This window comes from Schistocerca cancellata, chromosome 1, assembly GCF_023864275.1.
Source record: "Schistocerca cancellata isolate TAMUIC-IGC-003103 chromosome 1, iqSchCanc2.1, whole genome shotgun sequence".
Lineage (NCBI taxonomy): Eukaryota > Metazoa > Arthropoda > Insecta > Orthoptera > Acrididae > Schistocerca > Schistocerca cancellata.
In genome coordinates, this window is record NC_064626.1 from 924,430,381 (window position 1) to 924,451,499 (window position 21,119).

The following is a 21,119-nucleotide window of genomic DNA, read 5'->3' on the forward strand; positions in this document are numbered from 1 at the left end:
ACCCACATATGTGGGAAAGGAGAAAAACTTTTAAAGTTAGAAATGTAGGATCGTTCAGATTCATAAAGAATCTTGCATTGATCAGGTTAGTCCATGACAGAGATGAAGAGGAGAATAATTGAAGGAGAATAGGAGGATAATCAGTATTATGGTAAATATCCCAAGGGTATTCTGTTGCAAACAACTATGTAAAGACCACGAGTATCCTCCTGATGAGGAAAAGCTGTGTGCCAGGTAGTGTGTTGGCAACAAATGTTCCTCAGTTTACAGTTGACAGTAAAAAACTGCACATAGACCATTACTCAAAAAGATTCATGTGTTAATGCAAAGCTGCTATAAAATAATGAACAGCATTTATGAACTGACTGTGATGGACACTGAATTGTGAGAACTCAGCTTAAAAAATTGCATGCTGTGGTAGTCATAATTTTCATTGTCTATTTACCCTCAGACGTATGGATAAAATGATACTTTGGTTGACACTATTATTAGTTATCCTGATCATTCCTTGTGAGTGGAGATATTAATATAATGTGAAACATTTCCATTGCTTGCTACATTGACCAAACAATATGCAAATTCTTAGCATAAGAGGAATTGATGCTTTGTGTATTGAACAGGTGACAGATTTTTAAACTGTTACCGGTTTGTTATCTGCTACAACTCTCTCATTATGTGCACCGTGTTTTATGGGTACACATGACTGGCCTGTATATGGGGCACGCACTGCCTCATACTTTAACTTTGCAGCAAATAGCAGTACTTGATGTGAGGGTGCAGAGTAATATGAACACTTTACATAGAAAATGCAAATTCTGGATAATCATCTCAACTAAGTTAATTACCAAAATTCATGTAAAAAAACTGAGTCTGCTTTGCTACAAGGGAAAGAAAATTTGACTAAACAAATTAAGAACCACTTCACAGAACTTGCAACTTTTCAGATAAAGCCCACAAATCCATTAGAGAGAAAATGGCAGACTTTAGAAACATAAGCTACATCTGCGTTTGCACAAAAACATGTATTGGTGTAACCTACATCTGACAGTGTAATGGTTTGTTGTTCAAATAACTGTCATCCACCGTGACAGATGCTGGTGATATAAACAGAACAGTATCAAAATGCTGTGCGGAGATTTGTCCCTTATAATTTGGAGCTTTACAGCTGAAGTACCTCGTAATTCAGTGATCAGATCTTTTGTTACTATAGTGCTTGTATGATAACTGCTATAGTTTACAGAAATTTGCAATTAATGGGCTTCAGAATCACAAATAGTAACAGAGAATAGTGACACACTATTACAAAATCATAAAACTTCTTTGCCATATACTGACTTATTCATTCACATAAGAGTGACATACTTTATCACTAGAGTTGCACATTAATACTGTTCAGTCAGTTAATTTTTTTTTTTTTTTATCTGAGAGAATAGAATTATCCATTTAATACACAGTTTATCATGTAAAAATTCTGTTTTCATCCTGCTCTACAGCTTATCAGATTATGATTAGTCTTTTTCCCTCACTAATGTATTTCATTTTTGCGTTAGCAAAAATATATTTATTGACTAACAGTTTGGTTTTAACACTTAGAATGCACATGACTTATATTACAGTGAGTACAGGGAATGGGAAAGTGTAGTTGACTATAGTGCCTGCTGAATTCATAGTTTCTACAGTAATAAGTATATGCCAGTAGATATAAAAATTCTTTATTACTGAAACTACTTGTTTCACTTCGATTTCTGTTCTCTTTTCCTTGTGTTTCATGTGACGATTTGTAACTGCGTCAGGTCTGTGTCTTTTAGCCGTTCTCCTTGTTCGCTGTCCGTCTTCGTCGCTTCACTGCATGTGTACCTGTTTCTATGCGTTTGGGCGCTGATGACCACGCTGTTTGGCGCCCGAAAACCTCAAACCACACACACACACACACACACACACACTTACTGAAACTTTTGTTATCATCATTCGTAGAAAAAAATTAGTGTACATGTACACTGTCACACACTACAAAGAATGAATTTCACTTTGGCCGTATGTTTTATGTGCATCTTTGTATTGTAAATTGACTGCGAAACAAATTTAATTAAAAATATTTCTTGTTTATATATGTATTTCAATGTAACAATCCCTTTTCATTTTTTTCTGCAGTCAGTACTATTGAATAGCAGTTTCCATCTATGTACATGTTTCCAACACTATTATGTTTAAAGTACTCCAAAGAAGTTTTAAAATTTCGACTACAAATTCTACAACCAAGAAATAATTTCTGAAGAAAACACACACACACACACACACACACACACACACACACACACACACAGCTTTTTGCCAGCTTGCAGATGGCAGTTACCTATGAGACAAGCATCAAAAGACCAGTCCATACCCTTGAGAGATTTCCAGAGTATATCTGTAGATACAGCTGTTTACAGACTAAATTAAGAGAATTCAGATCCACTTACTACAAAAACAATTAATATTTTTACTGCCCAAACACGTTTCGGGATCTTTGTGCTGTTGTTAATACTCAGGTGTTGTTCTTTACAATGTTAGATGCTGTAGGATCTTCTTTATATTGTTGTATAGTTTGCCATAGTTTTTTCCTTGGTTTCTGTTCTCATCTGTGTGCTTACATGTTGCAAAATATGCACAGAAACATGTTACATGTTTTAATGAAGAACTCTTGCAAGTTGGACATTGTTACTTTGAGTATTCTTCATGAAAAATGTGAACTGTGTTTTTGTGTGTGTTTGTGAAACAAATGTGCATTCAGTGAGGACAGGAACCAAGGAAAAAACTATGACAATCTCTATAATAATGTAAATAGGGTGCTATAGAACCAAACATTCTAAAGAAGACCTGAAAAAATACCTGCTGTCAAAAAATATTTTGGCACTAAAAGTATTTGTTGTTTGCATAATAGGCAGTTTGATACAAAGTTTAAATTTCTTTGAACAGTTTATGCTTTGATTCTTGAGACAGCATGAAAGATTTTTGTTTATATACTTCTTATTGTCAACATTTTGTGGAAATATTTGTTCTGGCCTAACATTGTTCATCATTACAATTATCAGTTGTCTTTTGTGATGAATTAGAAACTTAACTTTCTTCCTCATATCATATTGTACCATTTTCTGCAGATAATGAAGAAAAGGTTTTGTGTATGTTCTATTGTAGGCAATTCTAGCAATTGGAAGGTTCTGGAGATCGATTTTCTAGGACCATTGCCCAAAAATGGCCCATTCAAACGTGCTCGTTGTTTAAACTGTAACCAGCTTGGCCATATTCTTCAGCAGTGTCCAGACCCTATTAGGGAGATTTGTTGCTGTATGTGTGGTGCAAGGGGACATACTAAACACACTTGCCCCAACAAAATTTGTTTACAGGTATGAAATTAATATTAATACAATGTGTTTTAGATTACTCTTTAATTTCCTTGTACTTTCATTTGTATTCAAGATGCCATTGCTAACTTTCACACTATTACCAGTACAGGCCACCATGGTTTGTGCCCAGATTGTTTATGAGTGAATAGTTTTTTCTGTATAAGTGCACAAGAGGTACATGCTGAACAGCAAGTTGATAAAATGACTTTGAAATTGACTCTGAATAACAATTACTATGTTTATTGTTGTTCTGAAATAGACATAATGTAAATCAATCAATAATAAAGAATAACTTATATTTAATCATGAGTGAGTGTGTAAACTTAAGAAACTGAGTTTTCTTTCCATATTAATAACAAATATAAATAAACCAGTATATACAGTGAGATGATAAAATAATTTATCACATAACATAAACAACCTTTGAAATGAAAATTGTGTTATATGTAAGGTGATATACACTAGTTTCCAAAAATCAAGAAAAAAATAACCAAAATATGATCAAAGTGTGGAACATGACACAGCATAAATAAAACTTGAAAATATAGTTCAAGAAGAAATGTTCAAATTGCCTGAAATGTACGAAATGGATATGTTGGTGTTGTCTACCCCCAAGTAACTTTAATATGAAATGTGATTACGTGATGGACCTATGAAGCAATGTATGCTGCTATTATAGTGGCGTACAAGCAAGAAAGCGGGTGCCTGATGTGTCTTTCACAGAAAGGGGAGGATAATACTTTGTCGCATTGCTGTTTTGTGTCCCACGCCACTCTCTTCAGCTGTTGCACATCTCGTTAACTGGCAATGCTGGCACATTGAGCCACTGTTTCTTCTTCTGAATTTCCCTATATAAATTTATATGCTAATAAAACTCATTCTGTAATTTCTTAATGTAATACTTGCTGTGTTTGCTTTATCCTCCCTCCCTCCCTCCCTCCCTCCCTCCCTCCCTCCCTCCCTCCCTCCCTCTCTCTCTCTCTCTCTCTCTCTCTCTCTCTCTCTCTCTCTCTCTCTCTCACTCTCTCACTTTGTGTGTGTGTTTTTATATCTGTCTCAGTTGGATTCTTAAACTACAAGTATTTTAGTCTTTTCTTCTCTTCTTCTTCTTCTCCTCCTTCTTATTCCTCCTCTGCTCCTCCTCCATCTCCTCAGCTGTCATGTTACTGGGTAGCTTGTACCATCTACTATTTATCATAGGTATTCTTTTCAGGCACAGTTCTTTTACCTCTGCAGAAATGCTTCCTTTTTTATGAAGTTTGTAAACTTTCTTTGCCATCCATTCTATCTCTTTTCCTCAACTTTTTCTTCTGATAGATTGATAAAGCATATCACTTGACCCATATCAGGCTGTTCCAGGCCAGCTCCATGGCTTAAGGATGTGTAAGGGTGCTCAGGGGCTCGCCAGGCGAGCAGGTGCTGGGGGTATGCCACTCACAGGGGTCCACTTTTATCACGTGTGCGCACTGCTGCATTATGTGCCTATCGCTTAGTTACATCTTGCTATATAGTGACAACAGTGAGTTCTAAAAGCGTCTTGTTGCCATTTTTGCTAAGTTGGGAAGAATTGTATTGGTATCATGAGAGCCGCGCGGGATTAGCAGAGCGGTCTATGGCGCTGCAGTCATGGACTGTGTGGCTGGTGCCGGCGGAGATTTGAGTCCTCCCTCGGGCATGGGTCTGTGTGTTTGTCCTTAGGATAATTTAGGTTAAGTAGTGTGTAAGCTTAGGGACAGATGACCTTAGCAGTTAAGTCCCATAAGATTTCACACACATTTGAACATTTGGTATCATGAGATGGTATCATGATCTTCATGCAGAAGAATTTAGCAAAACACACAGGAATGCAGCTGACATCATATTTGTGTTTGGCTCTACATATGGTTGTAAACTACTGTTTTCTATAATGAAGAGAGTAAAAACTGCAAAAAGATCCCAGCTGTGTGAACCAACACTTAAGAGTATTCAGTATGTTGCAGCAGAACTTGACTACTAACACCGAATATTTCATTAATTGTGAATAAACAGAACTGTATTTCTCAAACTAAAATATATTTGTACATTTGGCCAATATTAATGTGTTTTGTTAACTGTAATTAGTCACCTTGTATTGCCTTGTCCGTGGTCTCCTCCATAGCCACTGTTTTGTGCACAGTGCTGCATGTAAGCTGCTTGCCCAGCCCTGTCCACCCGACCTGCATCATTGCATGAACATGCACAGGCTGTTCACTCACTCCTGCCTACTGGTGCCCATGGGCTTCCGACTCCTCGCAGCTGAGGTCTTGAGCTGGAACAGCCCAACCTATATGATCTATTTGTCTACTTTTTCTGTCACGCATTTTCTCATGTTATTGGTTTGTTGCATCATTTACTATTCTTAACGCGTCATCTTTGTTTATTTTCTCAATTCATGATTCTCTAGCATGTCTCCAGCACTACATTTTGAATGCTCTAATTTTAGTTTTATTGCCTCCTCCAGAAGCCCAGCTCTTAATCCATACGATGCTAGACTTGATAAAAATTTTGGCAAGGTACTTTTCCATCTTCGTTGACATCCATTTTTAATGTTAATATCTCTCTTTTGTGACTTGATGCTTTGGCATGTACTGTTCATTTTGCTTCTGATTTCTCTTCCTCTTACTCCATCTTTACATCTCATTCTGAGCTTGTACCATCCCTTTTTATGTATTGTTTATATATTTATTTTTACTTGGAATTTTGGCTCCTGAAGGGAAGTATTGTACAGCCATTCTGTCGCCATGTCATTTCTACAGTTCTTTCAGTTGACTTTTCCTTTTGATACAGTTAACAGCCCTGTGACATAAGCCTCATGACAGAATAAGATTGTTTTGTGAAAGATCTTGTATGTCCCTTTATTATTTGTGTGGTGAATATCTATTTTTGGAATTCTCACAATAATTTTGCCCATTATTCTCTGCTTTTGTTACTCGTGCAAAATGTTTCTTCATAGAAGAATATTTACATTATGTCCCTACTGTTACCTTCCTGTAATTATCTATTTCCCACCGTGTACATTTTTTATCATTTCCATCAAATTCCTATGTTCACAATGTTCATTCACACCCACTTTTGCATTAACATAATTTTCCCAAAATTTACACTTCATGAAATAATGTTCATGGAGGGGGGGGGGGGGGGGGGGGGGGGGGGAACTGATTTAATTGACGTAAAATGATGGTGGAATGGCATTGACCTTCAAATAGTGTTTACAAGCATTACATGGTTAACTTTCATGACACCAGGATTCTCCACTTAGCAGATCTGAATCAGTAAAAAAAACACTTTGTGCTTTGTCTGCTGCCACTGCCAAGCTCTGCTCAGTATGGTGGCTGACGGGAGTAACTAGGTTTGTTCAGATAAAGGTAGCTTGACTGATAACAACCATTTTCAAACTGCCTTTACTGCAGATCCACAGCTTTGCGATTGTCGAGACACATTAGTTTCATTTGAGCAGCTGCCAGAGAGTTACTTTCACTGCTACGCTACTGCTACGATGACAAATGAACCCTGTGTTTGGTGTGTTCACTGCTGAAACATTTCTTATCCCACTTTTGCATGGAATTTCATTGATTGGTCACCTGGGCCGTTAGTTGTCAACCCTGAATTTATTTTTATGCCGTGCTGGATTGCATTGTTCCAAAATGAAAATGCTATTTTTGGTAGTTATCATAAGCAGTATGCACAGTAACAAGATGCTACACTTAAATACACCGATGCTTTAAGAATCTATCAAAAGTACATTATTTTTTGTGTAACTTGATGCAATTAAAATGGGTAAATGTTACTTTGCTGTATAATTGTGTTACCTTCAATCCATCTCTGTTTACTGTTCTGAATCAACCTACTTTCTAATCTTGTACTTTATGAATCCTATCTTGGACCTACATAGTCTTTATGGCCTCCAGAAAGCTCTCAAAACAAGTACACTGTTATAGCAGTGCAGATAAGTGGTGCCTATATTTTATTTGTGTTGGCAAGTTTTATTTGTGAATTCCTTGATGAAAAAGGCTATTTTTTAAACACAAGGTTCCTGTTGTACGAACATAGCCATTCGTTTTATGTCACGTACTTCAAGTGTGTACATTTCATTTCTTGCTATTACTTCCAACAGACTCAGTGGAATAGAATGTGAAGTAGATGAATAGTTGGAAAAGAGATGCTGTACATATATATGTTGGCTTTGTGCTTTTCATTGCTCATTTCTGAGTGAGAAAGTCTGAGCTAGGTGGAGAGGGCAACCAGACATAGTACAGTGTCAGTATCTGCTCTCGTGTTGTATTGTGCACTAAATCACTCTTAATTCTTGTTCTTAGATATTAAAGTTCAAGAAAGTTGTTATACATAGTTTCAAGTTGAAATTAATTTTGCCTCATTAATTTTTTTAAAACTGGGAATGAACTCTGTAGATGTAGCAGTCAGGGCGAACAGGCTTAGATGGTGGGGTCATGTTACACGCATGGGAGAAGCAAGGTTACCCAAGAGACTCGTGGATTCAGCAGTAGAGAGTAGGAGGAGTCGGGGCAGACCGAGGAGAAGGTACCTGGATTCGGTTAATAATGATTTTGAAGTAATAGGTTTAACATCAGAAGAGGCACCAATGTTAGCACTGAATAGGGGATCATGGAGGAACTGTATAAGGGGGGGGGGCTATGCTCCAGACTGAACGCTGAAAGGCATAATCAGTCTTAAATGATGATGATGATGATGATAATTTTTTTGCATTCTTATATAACATCAGTCAATTATGCACAGTAGCAACACAATCAAAATAACTCTGAGAATGTATGGTCTAAAGTTTTTCCATTCTTTTATTAATCTGAATTAATGAAAGATAAAAGTGGGGTGTATAACGGTATAAAAAAAAGTTCACAAAATATGTTGTACATATGAACCAATTACTTTACCAAAGAATGACATTCTTAAAATTTAAAACACTAACAACACAAATTAAAAGTTAATGTGAAGACTTGTGATCAAATAACCTTTCTTCTTCTTCTTCTTTTGTGTGTGTGTGTGTGTGTGTGTGTGTGTGTGTGTGTGTGTGTGTAAGGCAGACGTGTAAAAACTCATTTAGTTTGCTAAAGCAGTCGATATATTTGATATAAAGACCTACTGACAAAATTTGCCTCCTTACTCACCTTCAAGTGAACATTTATGAGTGTACGTATGCATAGCATTAACAGAGTCTACATTACATCTTAAAAGCAGCAAGAGATCAGAAAACATGCCAAGAGCACTGGAATTTTGTAAACCACACTAAAAATTATAATTCTTCTTCAGATGCACATTTGTATGTCCAGATTCACAATGAAGCTTACTGTGTGGTTTTTGGAATGCCAATTAGAATAATCTATCATGTTTAGTTCTTTATTATGGCCTAACATGTGATCTGTTGATGCTATACTCGTGAGGAAATGAAAATGTGCACATGAATGAGAGTAAACGTTTGAAAATATTCAGTAGCGTGTAATGGAATACATTTTTCAAATAAAGTGACTGCCTCAGTGGAATAGAATAGTTCATTTTATTTGAATAATAAAAAACCAAATTTCTTTAGCTTGCTGACCAAAAAAAATTAAAAAAACTCCAGTGTTCTGCAAGATGAGTAATGCTGCTAATAATATGGAGTTAAAATTATTAATGAGATAGCTGAAATAATTACATTTTATTTTAGTCTTCTGCGAGTGTGTTAATGTATTTGAATTCACTTGATATCATCCAGTCATAGAAATATATTTTTGTTTCCATGTGACACGAGAGTTGTACAGGAAATAAAAACAGAAAACACCAGAATAGTGACAACGTAAACCTGAGGTCTACACCACTCAATTTCAGATAGCTCTGCACATGCACGAGTCTGGCAACTTGGGCACACAAGAAAAATTTTTGTGGGTAGCATCGTGCTGCTTGCACTAGTTAATGCCTTTGCCCTCTATGTGTTGCTCAAATGTTTTTCTTTTAAATAATGTAATGCTGCACCGGTTGTGTTTCTTCCCCCCCCCCCCCCACCCACCCCCCCACCCCCCACCCCCATATTCAGCATGAAATGTTTACTCTGCATCTGCAGTTTACTCTAGTATTCATTGTAAAGTGCCTGGCAGGGGGTTCATTGAACGATGTTCAAGCTATTTCTCTACCATTACACTCTTGAACAGCACATGGGAAAAACAAACATTTAAATCTCACTGTGAGAGCTCTGATTTCTCTTATTTTATTATGGTGATTATTTCTCCCTATTCAGGTCAGCATCTGTAAGTATTTTCACATTTGGATGAGAAAGTTGGTAATTGAAATTTCTTGAGAAAATCCTGCTGCAGTGAAAAACGACATGGTGTATATTCAGTGCATACCTCTGGGGCTTAAGTCCCAGTTTTTGCCACAAGCCCTTCTGGTACTCCCTAGTGTCATTTTTGCCTTGGAGCAGATGCTCTTAATGTGAGGGGTCCATGTTAGTTTCTCATCTAAGGTTACTGCTAGATATTTCACTATCCCTTTCACTGGTAGAGTTTCATGGAAGAGCTTTAGGTTCCAACTTGAGTGTTGGATACGCCTCTTCTTGAATGGCGCCACAACAGTCTTCTTAGGTCACAACAGTCTTCTTAGGATAAACCCTTAGATCCTGTTTAATGCACCAGTCTTGTACAATGTCCAGTCCTCCTTGTGCCATATTTCTAACTGTGTCAGTAAATTTGCCAAGTATTACTATGACAAGGTCATCTGTGTATCCTTGGGAGAAGCATTGTCTGGAATTTAGTTCCTCAATGAGTATATTCACCACTAGATTCCACAATAAAGGGGACAGAACTACTCCTTGTGGGCAACCTGTAGTAGTGTTAATTACCATCTTTTCATTCATTATGGTAGCCTCTACCTTCCTTCCACTAAGCATGGCCCTGGTCCACTGACATATAGTGGTCCCTAGGTCATGCATCCCTGCTGCCCTTACCATGGAATTGAAGGTCGTGTTACTGAAGGCCCCCTCGATATCCAGGAAGATGCAGAGGGCTATTTCTTGGAAGCGAAGTGCTATCTCCAGCCTCCTACCTGGTTGATGTGTGTGTTGGTTTGAATGTAGAGAGGCCCTAATTAGCCTCCTTTCCCCTCCTTATACATTAACCAGTTTTTCCTATATTTTGAGAATGGAGGAGGACAGACGATTGGTCTCATATCCTTGTCCATGGTATGATCAGTTCTCCCTGGCTTTGGAATGAAGACAATCTTCACTGCCCTCCAAGCATTGGGAATGATTCCTACTGTTAGGCTAACCCTGAATAACCTGCATAGGACTCTTATGAGATTCTTTCCTGCCTGTTGCAGGAGAGCTGGAAAGATTCCATCTGGGCCAGGTGACTTGAATGGTTGGAATGTTCCCACTGCCCATTGGATTTTATTGAAGTTGACAAACAGTATAAGTGATGCTTTGCCTGTCTGTGTGGCCTTCTATGTAATGAAGGTTGCACAGTACCATACAACAACAAAAAGATGACGACGGTGAAAAAGAGGCAGTACAACACACAGGCATCACACAAAATACATATATAAATATTTGCAGTTGACAATGAGAATAAATTCTTGAAACATGATGTGCTAAGCATGGAAAAAATACATAACTGGTGCAGTGTTTCATTATTAAAATAATGACTGACACTGTTACAAGCTTTCCGAAAACATTGATTATGATGAATGAATGCATAGTGTAGTTGACAAGCTGCAGACTTCATTTCTTCAATGCATCTTGTTCTGATCAACATTTTCCCACAAATTCATTTTGTAGCTATTTGTTTACATTGTGCTGGGTCTGCTAGTAGCGCTTCCAAGCAATCATAGATGTCAGTACTCTCCTGAAACAGTAAGCGAGAAACCTAGCAGAAGTTCTTCTTTTTGTTTGTATTTTTCCATATCTCAATTGATAGGGATTGGAGGGTTAATAAGGTAAGTAAAACAATAAGGAATGATAATAATAAGGTAGGCAAATAAATTTTTCAAACTTCTTGGGATAGCAAACAACTAAAATGTTACTCCAGGTCACTTTACAATGGCTCTTCCAGTCACTGTTACGTGTTCTCACTTTTCTTCGAACAACTAGATAGATGGTACTTGTTAAATAAACATTTGAAACAAATATACTCATGGCACCAAGAACATCTAATGACTGCAATCTATCGACAGCTAGACTGTTCCTTCTGAAGAGTCGGCGGGAAACAAACTTGGTTTACATTTGAAAATATGTCTTTTTTGGGAATTAATTTTGATGTGTACCATGCATACGATATCATTGCCTGAAAAATCGGTGCTGAAAGCTAGTTATGAATCATGCTGTGAATAGTTATTGCATCTGTGCTGTTGTGCAGTTCCTGCTGGGTTTTCAGGAGCACACTGCAATTCTGAAGCCCGGAAATAAACTATTTAACCTGGCGATAGAAATAAACATTCCATGGCTGGCACACAGGTTTGCAGTTTGGCGGTATTACTTTTACTGTGGACGTTGGCTGACCCTCGCCGTCTATAAATTTAGTGCCACATATTGTAGTATTAATTTTTCCACTCCAGGAACCTGATATTAGACAAAACTTGTTATCAGAAACGTACGTTTTTTAAAACATGCTCAAGAAATTTTCTGTAAATTGCATTCATCAGTTTCCTGGATTTCGAGCAGGTAATGTAAACATTTTTCAACAAGTCGGTTAAATGATTGACAACTTCTATAACCCGAGGACCAAATGTAACATCTGTTTCCTGTAAACACAGGGAAACCTTAGGCAACACTTTTCTAGAGGCTGTGATGGCATATTGCGCCATGTACGAATGTGTTAGTTTGTTTTTACTATCAACTGCGACAAGGGTTTGTTTTTCTCCCTTATGCGATTTAACGTGCGTCGAATGTTCACCCGATACTCACATCCTGTTTGATTGATGTTGATCATGTAATCGTGATTAAAACCGGTCATAAGTGATGCCGTTTGTGTGCTGGAAAGAGCCGCCACTTTCTGTTGTTGTTGTTGTTGTTGTTGTTGTCTTCAGTCCTGAGACTGGTTTGATGCAGCTCTCCATGCTACACTATCCTGTGCAAGCTTCTTCATCTCCCAGTACCTACTGCAGCCTACATCCTTCTGAATCTGCTTAGTGTATTCATCTCTTGGTCTCCCTCTACGATTCTTACCCTCTACGCTCCCCTCCAGTACTAAATTGGTGATTTCTTGATGCCTCAGAACATGTCCTACCAACCGATCCCTTCTTCTAGTCAAGTTATGCCACAAACTCCTCTTCTCCCCAATTCTATTCAATACCTCCTGATTAGTTATGTGTCCTACCCATCTAATCTTCAGCATTCTTCTGTAGCACCACATTCTGAAAGCTTCTATTCTCTTCTTGTACAAACTATTTATCGTCCATGTTTCACTTCCATATATGGGTACACTCCATACAAATACTTTCAGAAACGACTTCCTGACACTTAAATCAATACTTGTTGTTAACAAATTTCTCTTCTTCAGAAACACTTTCCTTGCCATTGCCTGTCTACATTTTATATCCTCTCTACTTCGACCATCATCAGTTATTTTGCTCCTCAAATAGCAAAACTCTTTTACTACTTTAAGTGTCTCATTTCCTAATCTAATTCCCTCAGCATCACCCGACTTAATTCGACTACATTCCATTAGCCTCGTTTTACTTTTGTTGGTGTTCATCTTATACCCTCCTTTCAAGCCACTGTCAGTTCCGTTTAACTGCTCTTCCAAGTCCTTCTGCTGTCTCTGACAGAATTACAATGTCATAGGCGAATCTCAAAGTTTTTATTTCTTCTCCATGGATTTTAATACCTACTCCGAACTTTTCTTTTGTTTCCTTTACTGCTTGCTCAATATACAGATTGAATAGCATCGGGGAGAGGGTACAACCCTGTCTCATTCCCTCCCCAACCACTGCTTCTCTTTTATGTCCCTCAACTCTTATAACTGCCATATGCTTTCTGTACAAATTGTAAATAGCCTCTCGCTCCCTGTACTATATCCCTTCCACCTTCAGAATTTGAAAGAGAGTATTCCAGTCAACACTGTCAAAAGCTTTCTCTAAGTTTACAAATGCTAGAAACGTAGGTTTACGTTTCCTTAATCTTTCTTCTAAGATAAGTCATATGGTCAGTATTGCCTCACATGCTCCAACATTTCTACGGAATCCAAACTGATCTTCCTCGAGGTCGGCTTCTACCGGTTTTTCCATTCGTCTGTAAAGAATTCGCGTTAGTATTTTGCAGCTGTGACTTTCTGTATGTCTTCTATGTATTGTACCTCCTTATGAGATACATAGTGACGTGACGTTGATGGATTTTATACTCCGATTTGAAATTTCTTGCCCAAGATAATGATGCAGCAAATGTAAAATCCTCATTGGGCGTATATTGAAGCGCTGCACATGCAGCCCACCCTGAAGTATTCTCGTTGTTACATTCTCGTTACGACAATGAGATTCGACAAATCGGTCGTATGTCCACTTATTTATCGCCTGGTAATTGTCATATTTTGTCCCTTCTTTAACGACATCACTTTCCCACAATTTCAAGTCCTTCCTTTTCAGGGTTGTTGTTGCTCCATTCTTGTGCTGTGTTTGTAAGTTCCAATCTGGATGATTCCTGGCTAGCGCTACCGCTTTACTTATAATTCAAGGGGTATAGCGCCATAGTTCAATTGTTTAGTAACCGGTTCGTAATACTCATCAGGAACAGATGAGGCACATATTCCCAGTGACATGGAGGTTTCCAAACTGTTATGACCATTTAGCGATTCACTAATCCGGATATCTTCCACTGAATCACCATCTGCTTCGTCTTCATGGTATAGTACCTCAGTATCAACAAAATTCATTTCGTTCGTCAGCTCCAAAAATCACTCTACGATAGCCACTCCTATCAATCTGGAACGCTGAGAAACAGAACAGCCTGCTTCCAGTAGTGCATTGATACTGCATCTGTCTTGCAACACTTTTACCACCCAAAACACAGTGTCGGTAACTTCCCGCTTGCCATCGTCTGTGACAGGCTCCCAACTGTATATTACAGTGCTAGACGAAGGGTGTACATCCTCCATTATTCAAATTATGCACCTGAAAGATTTTACACAACAAACAATAACTAGTTACGACAGCATAAACAGACGAGCTAATTACTACAAACCACATACAGTACTCGTCATATCTTACTTACAGAACAACACTGTATTCATTCACAAAACGTATTTCATTTGGCGCATTAACTATGGAAAAATCACTACATGTATCCGCGAGGTTTGCAGCAGCCTAATGGCGGAAAACAACTCTTTCTGATTGACTTCTATAAGGCTCGTGCTGGACACCACTATTCCAGGTTCACAAATATGCAATGACGAAGAGGCAACCAGGACAGCGTAACTCTCCCCGCGTGCATTCTGTCCCGTGCCTCGCTGTAAAGAAGCGTCATGCGGTTGGCTATCTGTGACCCCTCGTGAGGGATTCGCAACTGTCTTACTCGGAGTTGTTTTCATGTGACCAGTCTTAAAAGTTTAATACTTTACTATCAATTGGGATATGGAAAAATACAAACGAAAAGAATAACATCCGCTAGGTTTCTTCGATATTGGAACCCGGGTTTTCTGGTACCCAGCCAGTTACCTTGGCCGTTGCACTATCTGCGCTGTCGGCGAAATGCATTTACGAGGTGGATACAGAAGCAGCAGTTGTAAAAGTTTCTTTCCTCGACTTCTGGAAAAGTTTGCATTTGCGGACCCAATACCTAATGATGAAAAATGCTCTATTTACAATTATCTATCGATCTTTCCAATTTTGAGTCAATTGCTCGTCATAACCTTTAGGGGTGATTTTCTCAAAATTGCAGGGGTGTTGACCCAAAATATCTTAGTCCTTCGTTTTAGGTTGTACACAAACGACCTACCAAATTTGAGCCGAATTGGTTGGCTGTGTCTGAGGCCTTCCCCTTGTAAGTGGTGGAGACCATCTTGTTTGTTTCTCTTATGACTCCATGCAAGATGTGACATACATTGTTCCAGCTGTCAAACGGGGTGATTTTGGACACTTTGAGGATTTCAGACAGTATAGTTTATCTACTCTTTCCCACTGCATAGTAACAAATTGCCACTCATTTTCATTTCAGCACACCAGTTATTTGAAGTGTGAGATAGTATTCATTGCGTTCCATGACTTTTATTTTGGGTCAGTTGTTTACCTAGTAAGTATATGATAAACAGTCTCATTGTTGGAAATTTGCACATTATCATCAAGATGGAACAATCATGACCAGTGGTAAAAGTATTATAACTGTAATTGTCAACGAGCTCAGTGACCTATAGCAATGAGGCATTTCCTGCACAAGTTTGTTGAGTTCTTCATATAAATTTATAAAATAACAATGGCTTTTACGAAATTGTCTACTGTTTAGGGTGATTTCAGACAATTCCGAGAACATGTAAAAGTAGGAAAGGTGCTAAAGTACGATGTAGTTATGACCTGGAACTTTTAGACAAAGCCATTCAAGATATTCATTGTGGCAAGTTATCATGTAGAGAAGTGTGTGATTTATATGATGTACCTAGATTGAACCTTCCAAATAATGTGTGGGTAATACAAAAGAAAGAAAATAAGAAAAAAATAAATAAAATAAGAAAAAAAAAAAGAAAAATGGGAGGGCAACCAGTTCTAAATGAGAAGGAGGAAGAAGACGAAATGTTGAAGCAAGGTAACTTAAGGGCTGCATATTGGGGATTTTCTTTCACTAAATTCAATATTAGATATTTAGTGAAAGGCTATGTTGATAAATCTGGCTGAAAAGAGAAGAAATTTTCCAACAATTTGCCAAGAGAAGAATGGGAAGGTAACTAGTATTAAATGAGGAAGAGGAAGAAATGGTGAAGCAAGTTATCATAATAAAACTGACCAATCCTTAATGATTGACAACTTTAAAATATGTCACAAGTCACTAAAATCAAATAGGAAGAATTTTAAAAAACTGTCCAAATTCCCCCTCCCCCATATACTATGAATTTTTTGACAGAGATTTGAAAAACTCATGTGTTTGAAATCACCCCAGTCCATGGCGTGATTCAGACACTTTATTTTTTGTATTCTTTAGTTACATAAACAAAGAATTTATGCACTTGGGACACTGAGAAGAAATAGAGTACCAGACTGGAAACTATCTGCAGAGGTTGAGCTGAAGAAACAAGCAGAGGTACTTCAGTAGAGTATGTTGCAGCTATGGATTTGCTGTTCTTGCTGGACACTAACTTTTGCATGAAGCCACAAGGTATGACAAGAAACCAAACTCAGGAATAATAATACCATGTCCACGAATAATAAAGCTATACAGTAAACATACGGGAGGTGCTGATCTTCCTGAAAGCATCATGAAGAGACATAAAATTCTTATTGAAGCTTTCTGAATTTCTCATAGAGATTGCTCACTGTTTGTGTCATTCTGCTCAAACTTCCACAAAAGGAGGAAGGCCAAATAATGATCCAGAACATAAGATACAGTTTAAGAAGACAAAGTGGTCTGTAGGATGTGAACCTCCACTAGATGTAAGGCTGGATCAAGTAGGTCATAAATAATCATGCATGCAATTGAGACAGAGGTGCAAAACACCAATGCATAATGGATTAGTCTGATTGCTGTGTAATAAATGTGCAGCTGTGTTATGCTAGCGCAAACACAAGAAGTACTTCGAAACTTTTCGTGTAAAGTGATTTTCAATTGTCTGGTTAAAAGTACTGCATTAAAGGGTAAGTCAAAAATTTGTACTTCCCAGACTGTTCCACTGTAATTTTATTTCTCCCAAGTTTGTAGAATTTTGCTCTGTGGTTGAGCCAACTTTCTGCTGTGCAGACATTTGTAGAATCCCCCCCCCCCCCTATGCAACAGAAAACCTTCAGTAATAAATACTGTGTATCTATGTGGTATCTATAATTTATGATTAGTATCTGTGGTCAAGTCACGATAATCATTTAGATAGCTGATTTAGTGGTTCTACCAAGCATGTCTCATTTTAATTTAGAAAAATACTGAAGCTCGTTCATTTGATCCAAGTTTAGTGTTATAAAACATAGTAAATTCATGAACTTGTGACTGTACTAACCTGGTTGTAGATTAAATTTCCTCGGTGATGCACTTTGAATTAAGTCTCATAATCTGAAATTGCTTTTATGGGTACTTGGGAATTCAGTGACTTTTTTCATGATTCTGAATTTATTCAAATTAGACATTTCCTTTTGAATACTGACCAGTTTGTCTTACCTTAAGTTTATATTCAATCAACATTTCATGATAATGGCAACAAATTTTGTAAACATAATCTTCCACAGATCGTAGTTCTTCAAACAACAGTCAGTTATGCACAGTCCTTAGAATGAGGCACCAAACACATTCAAAATGGGAAAGATAAAGAAACCAATGTTTTAAGTGCACATTGCCAGACACAGTTACCATATGTAAGCAGTAACTAATGAGAGTTCATGAAGGATTCACTAAGTTTGACTTTTACAAACACTTTTTATTTATTTATTTATTTTCATTTTATGGCCTTCATTGGACCACTCTAGCCAACTTTATACAAGGAATTTTTCAGTTTCCTGTCAGCCCAGTGCTTCTTCATTCTCTCGGATCTCATCCTTCTTTCTTCATCGGAAATCACCCTTCCTATTGTCTGCTTGTTGATTCTCATTTGCAGTCTGGTTTGTTAGTCTGCAAATTTCCTGATTTTGTCAGTTTTGTTTCTTAGATCTTCCAATGTGATCTGTAGCTTATCCATATCTTGCTTGATTTCTGTAATCCACTTAATGTTGCACTTACTATTCCACAATTTTTCTATTATTCTCCGGGTGATCCTGTTCTCTGGTGTTCTGGTTAGATGTCCAAAAAATGAAATGCGATTCTTCCTGATTGTACCCATTACCAGTTCTATTTCCTTGTAGACTGTTTCATTTGTAGCTACTCTCCAGTGTCCATCTTTCTGGTACAATTTGTTGATGCAAGTTCTGATGATTCTTCTCTCTATTTTGAGTATTTTGTCTATTTGTGCAGTGTTAGTTGTTTTGAAGATGGTTTCACTTTTGTACATTATTTCTGGTTGAGTGACTGTTTTGTAGTTTCTTAATTTTGTTACTATTGGCAGGCTCTTTTTGTTGTAGATGTTCTTGGTGATATATTGTGCTCTAGTCAATTTGGTTATTCTGTTATGCCATGTTGGCTTTTCATTGAGGTTATAGGTTATGATTTCTCCCAGATATTTAAATTTATCTACAATTTTCATTTCTTGGTTTCCTATGCCAAATTTGTTTATGAGTGGTGGGTCAGTTAACACGATGACTGTTTTTTCAAAGGATATTTCAAGACCAATTTTCTGTGCTATTTCCTGTAGTGAGGTAACTTGTATCCTGAATACTGTTGGACAAGAGAGAAAGGTCATCAGAAAATCCTAGACAATTTAAACTTATGTTATCTATGGGTCTTCCAATTTGGATATAGTTTGATTTAATCTTGTACCATTCCCTCATTATGTATTCTGAAGCACAGTTGAACAGCTGGGGTGCCAATCAATCTCCTTGTCTTAAACCTGTTTTTATGATAAATGGCTCAGAGTGTTCCCTCCTGAACTTGACTTTTGATACAGTGTTGGTTAAGGTGAGTTCTATCAGAGTGATTAATTTTGTATGGAGCCCAAAATTTCTTAAATATCTGGGAGAAATCATAACATATAACCTCAATGAAAAGCCAACATGGCATAACAGAATAACCAAATTGACTAGAGCACAATATATCACCAAGAACATCTACAACAAAAAGAGCCTGCCAATAGTAACAAAATTAAAAAACTACAAAACAGTCACTATGAATACAGTCATATGCTTTTTTAAAGTCCACGAAGGTTATTATAAGAGATCTATTTCGTTTCTTGTAATATGCTATGGCTAATTTTAAAGTGATTATCTGTTCTGCACAGCTTCTCCGAGGCCTGAAGCCTCCTTGGTACCCACCTAATTCTTTCTCTAGTTGCTCTTTGATCCTTTTGTATAGGATTCTGGAGAAAATCTTGTATGTGCAGTCTGAGAGAGAGATACCTCTGTAATTATCTGGGTTGCCTTTATCTCTTTTTTTTTTGTGGAGTGGGTGGATTATGGCTGTGGTCCAATGTTCAGGAAACTTTTCTGTTATCCAGACTTTTGTTAGGGCTATGTGTAAGGATGTGCAAACTATATCACTGGCATATTTCCACATTTCTGCAAAAACTTGGTCTTCTCTGTATGCCTTATAATTTTTCATCTCTCTGAGTGCAGTTTCCACCTGTTGGATTGTTGGAGGATTTATGAGATCAGGTGGAGTCTTGATGGGTGTGTGTGTATTAATTGCTAAAAGTTCCTGGGGTTATTTACAATTCAAAAGTTTACTAAATGCTTTTGCCATGATTTTGGCATTTCCATTGTCATTATGTGCCATTTTTTCCATCTCCCTTTTCAGCGTTAATGTGGGAGGGGCATTAATTTGTGTGAACTTTCTCCTGATACTTTTGAGGTTGGTTGCATTTTCTTCTGTTTTGTGTGTTTGAAATTTTAACCATGCTTGAATTTTGTCACATTCCGAATTCAACCAGACATGTCCTTTACGTGGGTTCAATGCGGCTAAATTTTCTGCTTGTTGCCTGAGAATTTGAACCAGTTCTTCTAAATTATCTGTCAGTTTTATGTTTTGTGTGACTTCTCTGTATTTATCATTTCTAATTAATTGGTGGAGATCAAAGTTCCTCTCTCGTTTATTGCATTTTGGTTTCTTTTTTAGTGGTGTGAGCTTAATTTTGATTTTGACAATGTAATGATCTGAACTTGTATCTACCCCTCTTAATACTTTAACATTGTAGACACTTTATTTAAGAAATATTAATTTTGTGCCTTGTATGCATGAATCGTCATAGACAAGTGTTGTGACTCGCTGACCTTTCAAAGTGCCGCCGCGCAGTTATGCGCGTTCTCTACATGCGGCACTGTCTGCCAGCCATGCAGCAGCAGCGCCACCTAAGCGGCCAGCCAGCCAGCGGCCGCTAGACTTGGACTCAGTTATGATTTGACTGTTAAAGTGTACACACGTCTTACTCTGTTTACTTGATCTGTGACTTTCAAGTATTGCGTCTTCCTTGAAATATATTTGTTCAACTTGAAGTTATTACAATTGGCAATGAGGTAGTGATTTTTCTTTTCCATCGTTGACCCACATGTTTCCATGGCTACTTTAGAGCAACTATTGCAAGGACTTATAGAACAGCAAACGCTTCTCACAAATGCTATTTGTGATTTCGTCGCGACATCAAATGCGGGGCATCTCTCGTCGTTGTCTTTACCTACTTTTTCTCCTTACGACGAGACAGCGGAAGACTGGTCTGATTACGAAAAACGTCTTCGACAGCACTTCTTGGCATTTCATGTCACGGACGAACAAACGTGTAAGTCTCTGTTCCTTTCATGGATTTCACCTCAGATGTATTGGTTGTTGTCGCAATTGGCTCTTTTGAAAGATCCTGCGTCTTTGTCCTTTGCTGAAATGTGCTCACTTCTGTCCATCTATTTTCAAAAACAAACGCATGTGGTAGCCTCTCGTGTTGCCTTTTATCGTTGTCAAAAACAACCGAATCAATCCTATCGTGCTTGGGCTGCTGAACTTTATGGCCTCAGTAGAAAGTG

General features: G+C 37.7%; 1 protein-coding gene across 2 annotated transcripts in view; it reads left to right on the forward strand.

Annotated features, from left to right (window-relative positions):
* The window catches only part of LOC126191420 (uncharacterized), an 89,760-nt gene that overhangs the window by 33,576 nt on the left and 35,065 nt on the right, over window positions 1-21,119 (forward strand). For both annotated transcript variants that reach the window (XM_049932303.1, XM_049932295.1), the window contains one exon: window positions 3,178-3,386. In XM_049932303.1, coding sequence (XP_049788260.1) covers window positions 3,178-3,386 — 209 coding nt within the window. The remainder of the gene's footprint in view (window positions 1-3,177; window positions 3,387-21,119) is intronic.